At 39.1% G+C, this 14,097-nt stretch overlaps 1 protein-coding gene across 1 annotated transcript in view; it reads right to left on the reverse strand.

The window, feature by feature from the left end:
- LOC138973926 (uncharacterized) overlaps positions 1–13,423 on the reverse strand; it is a gene marked incomplete at its 5' end in the record, with an annotated part of 14,930 nt that extends 1,507 nt beyond the window's left edge. Inside the window, 6 exon segments of the mRNA XM_070346634.1 lie at positions 1,482–1,679; positions 6,283–6,387; positions 6,963–7,289; positions 8,462–8,770; positions 9,641–9,904; positions 13,115–13,423. Coding sequence (XP_070202735.1) covers positions 1,482–1,679; positions 6,283–6,387; positions 6,963–7,289; positions 8,462–8,770; positions 9,641–9,904; positions 13,115–13,423 — 1,512 coding nt within the window.
- Between the last annotated feature and the right edge of the window lie 674 nt (positions 13,424–14,097).

The raw sequence follows: 14,097 nt of genomic DNA on the forward strand, positions 1-14,097 counted from the left end.
GATTTGAGAGTGCATAAAAACTGTTAGGATAACAGTAGGGGAAAGAAACATATATGTATGTGTAGGTATATGATTGGAGATTCCAATAATACCACAAATTACTCAAAAGGGGCAGACAATGTTTTACGCAAGGGGCGGATAATCCAATTTATTCAGTTTATTAGTGAAAATATAGACAAAATGCTATTTTATGCTTGTAAATATTAAAAATATCCAGTCAAAACTAATGTAGACATTTTTATTGGCCTTTTGTCAGCATAGTTGAATGATTTTAGTTTTGAGATATGCCTTATTCATTTTTTTGTTTTTGCAACAGGTTAGCCATAATATGAGATTTTTGACGATATTTCTAAAAATAGGGTGTGTTGAATTGAGATTGCATAAAAACTGTTAGGACAACAGTAGAGGAAAGAAACATCTATGTATATAGGATACTCACGTGGAAATGTTGGATCTTCCTGACGAGAATTATCAACTGTGTCGGTTCTTTTCCTACCTGTCCCACCCCTCCCACCCCTGCCTTGTCCCCTTCTGCCACGCCCCCTTCCACGCGACGTTATCACTCTCACTTTCGTCACTTTCAATTTCCCTTTCATTTTGAACAATGTCTCCCTCGCCTCCCACCACATTTTCATCTTCACTTTCATCTCCATTGCCGGGAATATCCATCAAAATACGAACAGCTTCCTCAACAGTATAGCGCCGATTCGCCATGTTAGAGAATCGAACCAAAGATGTCCAGAAAAACGCAATAAAATCCGTCAAAATCAATCGAATTCACTCAAAACAGCACCCACATGGAGGCAGACATCTTGGCTATCGAAAACGAGGCAACTGCGGACTCTCGGTTGTTTCCCCTGAGTAACAGGGCGTCCGACTGCTGTGAGGGTCCGACTAAGAGGGTGAGGGTCTTTGCCTAAGCATGTGTATGTGTCAGTGGCCATACAATGAAGCGCCTGCAGCAAAAGGACACATTTGTAGTAAACTGATCAATAACATAGTTCGTAAGAGGGTAATCAAATCGTAAAATGCATTGTCGGCCATTACACCGTCAATACCCCCGAAATGTGCAAAGCCGACACACACACACAAAAGTAGATCTAACTCGACCTGTCCACAATGTATCCAAACGCCCGCAGAAAAATGTGACTTGTCAAACGTTCTAATCTATTGTCGCTACTGACAATATCGTAATTGAAACAATCACAGTGCGCTAAGAGATGTATAGAGCAAATCTTGAAAATAGTTATTGAACTCAGCGCTTTGCAAATCCTAAAATAGTTCTAAGCGCCTTACAATCAATCTTAAATATAATAATCTTAACAACGGCAACAATACACATAAGAGCCTTACAATCAATCTTAAATATAATAATACTAATAACAGCAACAATACACAGTCATTTGGAAAAAAATAAAAATAAAAATAAAAACGCAAATGTGACCCAAACTGTACAAAAATCAACAGAAGCCTATACTTACTCTTGGATCTTGATGTGGAGGAGGACGCATTGTGACAACCAAAGCCGTACACAGTTCCGTCAGTCAATGTGGACATGGATACGCCCTGTTTGGGACCCGGCACTGCAGCGTTCACCGTCTGCATGGGCAGTTCTGGGATCTCCAGATTCACCAGGGAGACTCTGTTCTTTGATTCCCTTTCAGCTCTACTGTTTCGACCTGGGAAAATATTTTTTGTATGTTTTATTTTTTTTAGATTAATATCTTATATAACTATAAGTGGTCGTTGTCTATGAATTTTGTTTTAATGGTTGTATGTTATTTCTTACGAGAAACTTTTTATATGTAAAATGTTAAATTGTAATGTATAATATAAAGCGCCATGAGACTGCCATTTAGCGGTGAACAGCGCTATAAAAGAATGTTTTATTATTTAAGTTATTGAGACATCCCAGTTCACTAAGGGATTTATAGAGCAAATCGAGAAAATTCATTATTGAACGAAGCGCATAGCGCTGAGTTCAATAATTATTTTCGAGATTTGCTCTATAAATCCCTTAGTGCACTGGGATTGTTTCAATAACAATATTGTCAGTACCGCCAGAGAAAAAAGAAGATTCAAAACCCAAATTTTGCAACGCGCATTTGGATAGGCGTAACTGTGTGTTCAGGTTTGTGTCAGATCTACTTTTGTGTGGGCTGTTTCAAGTGTGTCGTGCTTTCGTCACACGCAAACTCATGTTTTAATTTCTGTTGGTAAATTCCAGTGTAGCGTTAAGCTAAAAAGTGATGATCTTTCATAGAGACCTCATTTAAACTCGGAGAAAGGACTGTGCTCTTAGTTATTTGCGATTCGAAACCTTCATCGAGCTTCGACAGATTGACTGTGCAGAGTGTTGCCCATTGCCAAGGTCGACGGTAAGCACATGGGCGGGTATATAGCTCAGTTGGTAGCGCGCTGGATTTGTATTCAGTTGGCCGCTGTCAGCGTGAGTTCGATCCCAGGTTCGGCGGAAATTTATTTCACAGAGTCAACTTTGTGTGCAGACTCTCTTCGGTGTCCGAACCTCCCCCCGTGTACACTACATTGGGTGTGCACGTTAAAGATCCCACGATTGACAAAAGGGTCTTTCCTGGCAAAATTGCTTAGGCACAGTTAATAATTGTCTACCTATACCCGTGTGACTTGGAATAATAGGCCGTGAAAGGTAAATATGCGCCGAAATGGCTGCAATCTACTGGCCGTATAAAATTTCATCTCACACGGCATCACTGCAGAGCGCCAGAACTGTACCACGGAATATGCGCGATATAAGACTCATTGATTGATTGATTTTCAAAATAAATGTGGCATGTTTCTCGTGTGGTATTTTCACTCATCGGGGAGTCTGGTACTAAATATGAACGGTAAGAATGCTCTGAACCCTACGCGTATTATATCCCCATCGTTTTATCGTTCACATTTGCCCAACATGTTAATTTGCTGAGCGGGATTTATGTCGTCTGCTAGGCTATGGCAATCGAACCACTGCACTGAGTATCATTTCAAAAACAAAAATTGCTCGTCACGTTGCACTGAGCCTGCACGCATGAGGCAGGCTGTAATAAGTCTTATATATGGTAAGAACGTTCTAAACCCTACACGTTTTCGATTCCGATTGTTCTTGCCTTGAAATAATAATTCGGAAAACATTCATTTACTGAATAGATGCAGTCGTATTTCAGTGTAGTCTGCTACGTGCTGATCTAGCTGCTACGTTATCGGAATAACACTTGTGTTTTCTGTTAGCTGCTGGGAATTGTATACTAACTCATCATTTTGTAATGTGGATAATAAGCTACATGCCACTAACATGGCATAATTATGAGAGGAATCTTCGCAAGTCGAAACTGAAAAATTAGACACAGCGGGTTCTATTTTTAGATCAGTGGCAACTGTGGCACAGGCACATGCAATCTGTCAGAAAAAAAAACCACTTCTGCTTTAATTGAGAAGCAGGAAATGTATGGTCATAATCATTGGTATTGTGGAGAATATAAGCTACATGTCATTAATTAATTCTGAGGATGAGAGTACACTCTCGCTTAGGCAAAGGGCGGAAGAATACGCTCTGTGGAAAAGTTAGCGCACTCCAAGAGTGCGCTAACAGTTTTAGCGCATCGCCATTAGCCAATCAACTGGTTCACATCAGTCATGTGACACCAGTACTTACTGACAATTATTATTATTATTATTATTATTATTATTATTATTATTATTATTATTATTATTATTTAAGTTATTGAGACATCCCAGTGCACTAAGGGATTTATAGAGCAAATCGAGAAAATTCATTATTGAACGAAGCGCATAGCGCTGAGTTCAATAATTATTTTCGAGATTTGCTCTATAAATCCCTTAGTGCACTGGGATTGTTTCAATAACGATATTGTCAGTACCGCCAGAGAAAAAAAGAAGATTCAAAACGCACATTTTGCAACGCGCATTTGGATAGGCGTAACTGTGTGGTCAGGTTTGTGTCACTGGATCTACTTTTGTGTGGGCTGTCTCAAGTGTGTCGTGCTTTCGTCACACGCAAACTCTTGTTTTAATTTCTGTTGGTAAATTCCAGTGTATCGTTAAGCTAAAAAGTGATGATCTTTCATAGAGACCTCATTTAAACTCGGAGAAAGGACTGTGCTCTTAATTTGCGATTCGAAACCTTCATCGAGCTTCGACAGATTGACTGTGCAGAGTTTTGCCCCTTGCCAAGGTCGACGGAAAGCGGCACATTTTCAAAATAAATGTGGCATGTTTCTCGTGTGGTATCTTCACTCATCGGGGAGTCTGGTACTAAATATGAACGGTAAGAATGCTCTGAACCCTACACGTATTATATCCCCATCGTTTTTTCGTTCACATTTGCCCAACATGTTAATTTGCTGAGCGGGGTTTATGTCGTCTGCTAGGGCAATCAAACCACTGCATGCAGTCTGCACTGAGTCTGCACGCACGAGGCAGGCTGGTAATAAGTCTTATATATGGTAAGAACGTTCTGAACCCTACACGTTTTCGATTACGATTGTTCTTGCCTTGAAATAATAATTCGGAAACCATTCATTTACTGAACTGATGCAGTCGTATTTCAGTGTAGTCAGTGCTACGTATGACAGAGTCGATCGAGTCAGTCTTCCAAACTGGTCTAGCTGGTACGTTATCGGAATAACACTTGTGTTTTCTGCTAGCGGGTGGGAATTTTATACTAACTCATCATTTGGTAATGTGGATGATAAGCTACATGCCACTAACACGGCATATGAGAAAAATCTATGCAAGTCGGCGAAAATCAGATGAAACACAGCGGCTTCTATTTTTAGATCAGTGGCACTGTGGCACAGGCACATGCAATCTGTCAGAAAAAAAACCCACTTCTGCTTTAATTGAGAAGCAGGGAATTTATGGTCATTTGGTATTGTGGAGAATATAAGCTACATGTCAGTAATTAATTCTGAGGATGAGAGCACAGTCTTGCTTAGGCAAAGGGCGGAAGAATACGCTCTGTGGAAAAGTTAGCGCACTCCAAGAGTGCGCTAACAGTTTTAGCGCATCGCCATTAGCCAATCAACTGGTTCACATCAGTCATGTGACACCAGTACTTACTGACAATTATTATTATTATTATTATTATTATTATTATTATTATTATTATTATTATTTATTATTATTATTATTATTAAGATATATATAGTGAAAATTGTACCGACATGTAGACGAGAATCAGAAAACAAGAATTGTAGGTTATTGGAACGTTTTGTAGTTGATTCTTTTCCTCCTCCTCCTCCTCCTTCTTCTTCTTCTTCTTCTTCTTCTTCTTCTTCTTCTTCTTCTTCTTCTTCTTCTTCTTCTTCTTCTTCTTCTTCTTCTTCTTCTTCTTCTTCTTCTTCTTCTTCTTCTTCTTTGTTCATGGGCTGAAACTCCCATGTTCACTCATGGTTTTGCACGAGTATGACCTTTTTACCCCGCCATTCAGGCATCATACGCCGATTTTTTGGGGGAGTTACTGATTAAAAATATAGGTTTGTTTCCACAAATAAACGTTCTAATAACCTAAACATTTTGTTTTATTCTAATTTTTGTAACGTTAGTTGCTAGTCTATCTGTTTTGGGATTTGTGCTCATGTAGACGAGACATCTTGTTTCTTGTTTTACCGGTAGATTTGCAAATCTGACAGGGAAAAAGTGCAATTTTATTTGTAAGCATAGTTCGTTATACTCGATTGATATGGTTGAATGTGTGTATGCAATATTTATTTGAATACAACATTTAAGCCTAAATGTACCATTGTAGCGGAAACAACCTTGTTTTATGTTATTACAACCGATCATACTGTTTGCAACATAATTCTTTGTGCACATTCTTCAGTCAACAGTTACACACTGAGAATAGCAGTTCTCCTTTTCTATTTATTTCTGCTGATATACTTCCTTACGTGACTTTCTTGATTAACATTGCCTTTTGAATACGACAACGGAAACGATTGTAATCTGTAAAAGTACAAGGACATGTTTTCTAACTCTACAAAATGGCATATATATACAATAGACAATGTGTAACACACAACAGCTACCCATATACGGACACATAATCTCTCCCCTGTCTCTGTCTCGATCTTTTTCTCTGTCTGTCTGTCTGTCTGTCTCTCTGTCTCTCTGTCTGTATGTCTGTCTGCCTATCTCTCTCTATCTCTCTCTCTCTCTCTCTCTCTCTCTCTCTCTCTCTCTCTCTCTCTCTCTCTCTCTCTCTCTCTCTTTCACCCCTGAATCCTTTAATTACCAACTTACTTCTGCAAATGATGATAACAAGGACGATGATGACGATGACGAGGAATGCAAGCGATCCACCAACGACTCCGCTAATCATGGTCCACGTATCGTATCTAGTTTCACCTAGTAATTGAACAAACAAGGCATTGTGGTAATCGTTATTTTGCATTGAGCACATGTGTAAATGTAAGGACTGAGTCATTACAACTATGCATGAATTAGGACGGTCTGCAAAACATACGTTTCTAGAATAGTTATACAAACAGTATGCATAACACAAATAAACCATTGATAACAGTGAAAGTGGCAGTGGCAAGACTGTGCAGAATACAAGAACAAAGTGTTTGATTTGTGACAGAGCTAAAGCTTAATTCCACCAACAGATTATCGAAATCACATACTTTTCAATATTTGATATAAAACGATACATCAAACACTGAATTCAGTTAGAAGCAATTTTCAAGTCTGATTCCAGTTTCCACTAGGGCAAAGTAGAATTCTACTTTCCCCTAGAGATTGAATTCCAGTTTCATCTGGCAATAATCCAGAGGAAAGTAGAATTCCAGTTTCCTCGAGGGGAAACTGGAATTCTACTTTCCCCTAGGGGAATCTCAGATTCCTCTAAATTCCACTTTCCACCGTGACATATACACAACGTGTAAAATATGTCTACAAAACAAAAGTGAATCTGTACTAACCCTGAATGTGGAATGTAGCAGTGGCGTTCAGGTCAAACAGTCCCGGACTCCAAGAGGCGTTACAGAAGCATTCCATGTTGTTCTCCGTGCTCTCAGGAACATTCGGCACCGTGACAGAGCTTGACACAGACGTTGCATTGATGTCGTCGTCTCCATCAGGAAGGTCGGGGTTGATGCAGTAGAAGTGAACAGAGTCAACTTGAGAGCTGATGCCTGTTGCAGTGCAAGTCACAGTGTCTCCAGTTGTCAGAAAGTCGCGTCCTGCAGCGTGAGCCTGGATCACCAGATCGCATTGGGAATTCTCAGAAGGAGAGGACGTTGAAATATCTGGGGGGAAATATTAAGTATAATTTTTATCTTCAAAAAGTTACAACTAAGTAATACAATGCATGCACATATATTTGTGTGGACGTGCATTATCATATACTTCAAATCCCCCTCCCCCCTCCCCGTTATGTCGGGGGACAGGGAAAAGCAAACAAACAAACACGAACAAAAAGCAGATACCGGAGGGTACAAGTTACATACGGCATTGACTGTTATGAGAAGTGTACACTGCAACACATATATCTGTTAAAGGGAAAGACATCGCGTTGCAGGAGTAAAAAAACAATTGCACGGTATTGTCCATCTGCGGGTTGCCTGAAATATGGTTTATGAAAATATCTCAAATTTTACACAGATTTGATTATGTGGATAAAAACAAAGTTAGTCAAACGAATACCTAATCTAATTAGCATTTGCTTAAGTCCTAACATCCTTCTTGTTATTTATGTCTACACAACGACTACTTGGAATGAGCAAAATGTGTTCCCTTTTCAGAGCCTCCGAATAAGTTTTTTTTTAAATGCAGGTCAATTTGGTGGCATCTGTTCCGCACTGCCTGCCTCGTGCCACTCTGCTGTCATTGCCGCTATGTATTTTAAACAATTGAGCCGTCTATACAGGCTTAAAGGCACAGACCTTCAAAAATAGTTATTCCCACTATGTCAGATCTGCCAAGGCTTTTACATAGGATATACCATCTATCAATTTGGACACATATCAATAATCAGCATCATGACATCTTCCTGCACCGGGACATTTTATGAATACATTTTGAAGAATTACACGTGTGGCTTTATGGACATTGATTCATAGCGAATCTAACTCTGCACAGAAAACATCCAGCTTGGTGATTCCTGGTATCTGTCAAAGTAACAGGCTGAGGTAGTGAGCCCAATCGTTTACACGGGAAGGGCTGTGCATTGTAAAAGACGCCGCCATGCATGGATGACAAATACAAAATACAGAAAAGGCACTGGTTAGTTAAGAGATGAAGAAACAAAATCAAAGTAGGTATACTTTGCGGAACATGTTTTGTTCTCAATCACATACTAAAATGTGTATATTTGGCGAGAAATCTCTGAAAAACTATGTGTCAGACAAACCGCAAACAGGCAATACAATGTTTAGGTGAACGGGGCATTGTGCTGCCATTTTGAATGGTGTACACTCACTTTCAATGATTAGCACAGCAGTGGTAGATTGTTGATAGTATTCTGGCTTTATCTGCCATGTAGCATTACAGGCACATGCCATCACAGTGTTGCTGTCAAGGTGAGCAGAAGTCACTATGATGGAACTGGTCACGAATTTGTCGCTCACATTGTCAATTTTGTCGGGAAGATCAGGATTTGTGCAGTGGAAGTAGACAGAGTCAACAAGAGGTTTTCCGCCTGTTACTGTGCACGTCAGCTGGTCTCCAATCCGGATTTCCTTAACTAGTTTCCTTTTTGATTGGATAACAGGCTTCTGAGGCGGAGGATCTGCAATAAGATATGCAAATCAAGAGCTGCAGATGCTTTTGGTAATCCTGTTGGATGGAGGTACCCATTGTTTTAAACAATATCGCAAACCGAGTTGAAATTGAAATAACAGGAGTGACGGCGTCAATGACAAGGCTGTGCGGAATAGGGGAAATCAAAACTGTATGTGTTGTCCCTAAATGTAAAAATCTTCTACTTCTTCCCGTGCTCATGTAGACTTCAAATGTTGTTGATTGGACGAAGTCTGGAGTTAGATGCATGGACTCCAAGGGACTTCACAGTTTCTCTGATAGGTACAGAATCTCCTCTTATTATTTCCATCCTCTGGTAGGGATGCAAATCGCGGGCTCAACAAAGAAAACATCCAACTTTCGAGGTAAATGCCTGAGAAGGGTACACTGCGTCTCAAACACAGTACAACAACTTCGAGTACACTAGATTTAGAGAGATAAGTCGTTGCTGATGTGGCCTAATTAAAGACCTGCATTGCCAATGTAAAAGATGAGCAGTCGTAAGGAAGACAAAACTCTCGAAGACAGCACCACGTACCGACGAAAAACAGGCGCAGTTCCTTTTTCCCATGTGCATACCATCCCAGTAAAATCATGACAACTGGTACAGGTGTAAAACCAGGAAAAAATAACTGTGCGATCTCCAGAGAGATAATGAGCAAGAATGAGACTTCGCTGAGTTATTTTGTAGGTACGCACGAAGAAGAAAGAAAGAAAGAGAGAATAAAAGGAAGGAAGGAAGGAAGGAAGGAAGGAAGGAAGGAAGGAAGGAAGAACAAGGTGTGAAAAAAAACAGAAGGAAAAATAAGCACAAACACGGACACAATTAAGCACATCTTTGCCATTACTGTGAACTCACAGGTGAAGTTCAATTGAAGTGTCTTGGAAGTAGTTCCAGTTGAGGTGCTTGCTGCACAAGTCACATATTTTTGATCGTAATCTGAAGGGTCGGGAGTAAAGGTGCAGGTGTTTTCAGGAATCTGCTTGTCACAGGTAACACCACTCCAGATGTACGTAGGTGGGGGGTAGATATCAGTAGCATTGCAAGTCAAGGTGAAAGCCTGCAAACCGTTGCTGACAAAGTCTGAAGGTCCAACACGTAACTGTATGTCACTGGGCACATCTGTACAAAGGTGAAGATAATGCATTTAAAATATCTGCACTACAGGGCTTGCTAAGAAAACCTGAAACTGAGAAACTGAGCATTGGTACTTCCAGAACGTATCGAGCTGTTTATTAACATATATGGTTCCCGGCGTTATGTGGACATTTCAAATGTGAGTTTTTCCTGCGCCAGTATTAAGGGCAAAGATGGCAGGGAAATTAAGCTTTGTTTCTTTGGAAAGCTTTTCACTTTTTTGTAAAGGTCCTAGATAAAAACAAAAATCAGTAATAGTGGTTTTTTTGTCCTATAAAGTAATATTTGAAGGACTTATGGGTCAGAATTGAAGTTTTTTGCGACCTTTTTAGGGTAAAACATGTAGTTATTGGAATACATTCATCTTCCAGAATAATAACGATATAGATTTAAAGTATGTTTTAGTTTACTCTAAACGGGCCCCTAGATATTGTAACAGAGCAACTTGTTTAAATGTGTGAACAGATTTTGTTCTCTGGGTAGAAACCACAAGCACCAAATAAATTTCAGAAAAAGCAAGTTTTTGTACTTTGACATAACTTCTAAAATTATTCCACAAAAAAATCACACAAAGTCTCTCTTTTACTAGGTAGAGACATCATTTCTGATGAAGTTTATAAACGTAAGCAGATTGAACAATAAGTCTCGAACATAAATAGTTAGTATTGGCGGTGTTTGTGTTCAAAAAACGATTCTGATATAACAGCATCAACAGTTTTCAAAATGGTGTCAAATAGTAATGAAATATTTGAAAATGATCGCTTTATTGCAAGAAAGCGGTTCACGATGACAACATTACTTCGCACAAAGTACCAAAAATGATGAGAACATAAAATACGTGTTTGGACCAAAATGTCGTGCCATCTGTGGCCTTAACCTTCGCTGGTGGTCATGGGTCCGCTTGGACCCAGAAGGGTGTTTATTTGTACATATCTCTTAAACCAGTTGGAATATTTGAATGAGCTTTTAAGAATGCCTCCGGCATCTCAAAAGCTCTTATGTCGTACACGATCATTAAATTTCAGCGAGAAGTAATTACAAAAACAAAGGTCAAATTTAGACTACACACGGAAGACATTGTGGGGCCGTGCGGACCCATGTTTCTCAAAGAAGGATCCATACAATAACAATGTGGGTTCACACGGCCCCACGACGTCTACAGAAGGGTATGCACATATTTCCTGAGAAGCTGTAGTACGCACGGTAACAATTAAATTAATAATTTAATCTAATTACTTCTCGCGGAAATTTAACCACCGCGTCTTTGGAAGGGGATGCACATGTTTCCTTCTTTGAGAAGCATGGGTCCGCACGGCCCGACGATGTCTTCCGTGTGTAGTTGATAACGACGTCGGGTGAATGTTAAACTATTCCACAATATGCGATTCCTGGGTTTGTGATTTGTCCATCCTAGTTAGAGGTTCCAAAATGTCACTGGTTAACTCACCAGTACAACTGGGACTGTTGATAAAAACAACATCTGGTGCAATGACAGTTTCTATATATAGTCTTGTTGTTTGGTCAGTGTGGTTGTTTGCTTGTTTTCTTGGGTTTTTTTACATTGAGAATGAGGGTGTGGTGTGTGTATGTGTGGGTGTGTGTATGTGTGTGTGTGTGTGTGTGTGTGTGTGTGTGTGTGTGTGTGTGTGTGTGTGTGTGTGTGTGTGTGCGTGTAGAGCGATTCCGAAAAAAAGTACTGGACCGATCTTTATGAAACTTCACATGGTAGTTCTTGATTATGATATCCTTAGACCATTTTTTTCTTGTTTTGGATAGATGTCTATGATGACGTCATATCCGGCTTGTGAAAGTTAAGGCGGCATTGTCCCGTTTTCATTTTTCAACTAAATTGGTTGACATTTTGGTCAAGTAATCTTCGACGATATTAAAATGATTGCATCGTATTCTACATCAAATTATAAATCTAAAAATAGATGCATATGTCATATGTTTACTATTAAGATGTGATCACAATTAACGAAAATAGGTTATACAGAACTACGATTATTATTGAAGAAATCGATCCAAAAATGATTTCATCTTATTCTATATCATTTCCTGATTTCAAAAACATATAGGTATAATATGTTTTATTCAAAAAAAAGCTCAGAAAGTTAAAAAGAATACAGAAAAGCGCGCTTTCCTGCTTACCGCAATTCGCTATACTGGCTAATTAGTTTCACTTCGTGTTGCACTGGAAAAAGTGAGCAATTTCCTTCTACCGCGGGGATTGACGAAGCTGGTTTGTCTTGGTGAAAAAAATGCATTGCGTTCAGTTTTATTCTGTGAGTTCAACAGATTGACTAAATGTTGTAATGTCGCCTTACTCAACGTGTTTTTACATTAGTCAAGTTTTGACTAAATGTTTTAACATAGAGGGGGAATCGAGACGAGGGTCGTGGTGTATGTGTGGGTGTCTGTCTGTGCGTGTGTGTGTGTAGAGCGATTCAGACCAAACTACTGGACTGATCTTTATGGAATTTGACATGAGAGTTCCTGGGAATGATATCCCCGGAATTTGTTTTCATTTTTTCGATAAAAACTTTTGATGACGTCATATCCGGCTTTTTGTAAAAGTTGAGGCGGCACTGTCACACCCTCATTTTTCAATCAAATTGATTGACATTTTTGTAAAGCAATCTTCGACGAAGGCCGGACTTCGGTATTGCATTTCAGCTTGGTGGCTTAAAAATTAATTAATGACTTTGGTCATTAAAAATCTGAAAATTGTAATAATTTTTTTTTATATATATATAAAACGATCCAAATTTACGTTCATCTTATTTTACATCATTTTCTGATTCCAAAAACATATAAATATGTTATATTTGGATTGAAGACAAGCTCTGAAAATTAAAAATATAAACATTGAGATCAAAATTAAATTTCCGAAAATCGATTTAAAAACAATTTCATCTTATTCCTTGTCGGTTCCTGATTCCAGAAACATATAGTTATGATATGTTTGGATTACAAACACGCTCAGAAAGTTAAAACGAAGAGAGGTATAGAAAAGCGTGCTATGCAGCACAGCAAAACCACTACCGCGCTGAACGGGCTCGTCAGTTTTACTCCGTTTTGCACAAGCGGCGGACTACGGTCATTGTGAAAAAATGCAGTGCGTTCAGTTTCATTCTGTGAGTTCCACAGCTTGACTAATTGTAGTAATTTCGCCTTACGCGACTTGTTACTTACTCTCAAAACGATATTCAGAGGAAGAAGTAAATTCATACAGTTCCGACTTTATCTTCAAAGTAGCTTTGCAAAAGCATCTCGTCAACGTTTCTATGTCATCTGGGCTAGTATACACGTCAAGAGAACTTGATACGGAAGTTGCAGATATGACGTCATCTGCATCTCGGAGGTGAGGATTGAGGCAATAGAAACGGACAGATTCAACTGGAGGCTTCCCGGCTTTCACTGTACAGGTCAAACTGTCTCCTGTCCGAAGGTAGTCACGCCCTTCAGTTTGGTTTTTGATGCCTAGTTCAACTTGTGGAGGATCTGCACAATTAGCAATAAGGTTTATTAAGTCACAGCAAAAACATATTTTTCATCACAAATTGTTTGTGCAATTTGCCTCGTTCAGGATGCACTTTTGACAAAGCACTTGAACAAATCAGAGTACATGTCATGGCTCAGATCGGAATCCCGATCCTATCCAGACAATATCTGGATAGAATCATATTTCCGAATTCCAGATAATATTATAATTCTGATCCAGCAATTTTCTGGTCTATCTGAAAACATGTAGTGAAAACTTGATTAAAATGTAAAAAAAACTAACAAAGTAAAAAGCAAATACCTAAACAGACTATGGTATATGGGTTGTTCTCTGGAGTTGGGTACCACATATGGTCATTGGATTGTAATACAAAGTTTGACAGTTTTGTTCGTTTCTACACTTATTTATGTGTGTCTGAATGTTGCTTGATGATGCTAAAGCTATTAAACAATATTTACACTAACAAATAAAGTGTTTTGTATTCGTAAGTTGGGCGAATATGTCAAATCGAAAAGCCAAAATGGCGGATAATTTGTGACATGCTGTTTGATGAAGCAATTACTCGGTCGTACGGAATGAAAGAAACATGATTTGTTTGATCACCAAAACGTTCCCTCTAGATCTGTCAACTTCGTAACTGGGAGCTCGACACTTACGTCCAGTTCGTGTTTAT

The sequence above is a fragment of the Littorina saxatilis genome, linkage group LG8 (genome assembly GCF_037325665.1).
Source record: "Littorina saxatilis isolate snail1 linkage group LG8, US_GU_Lsax_2.0, whole genome shotgun sequence".
Taxonomy (NCBI): Eukaryota; Metazoa; Mollusca; class Gastropoda; order Littorinimorpha; family Littorinidae; genus Littorina; species Littorina saxatilis.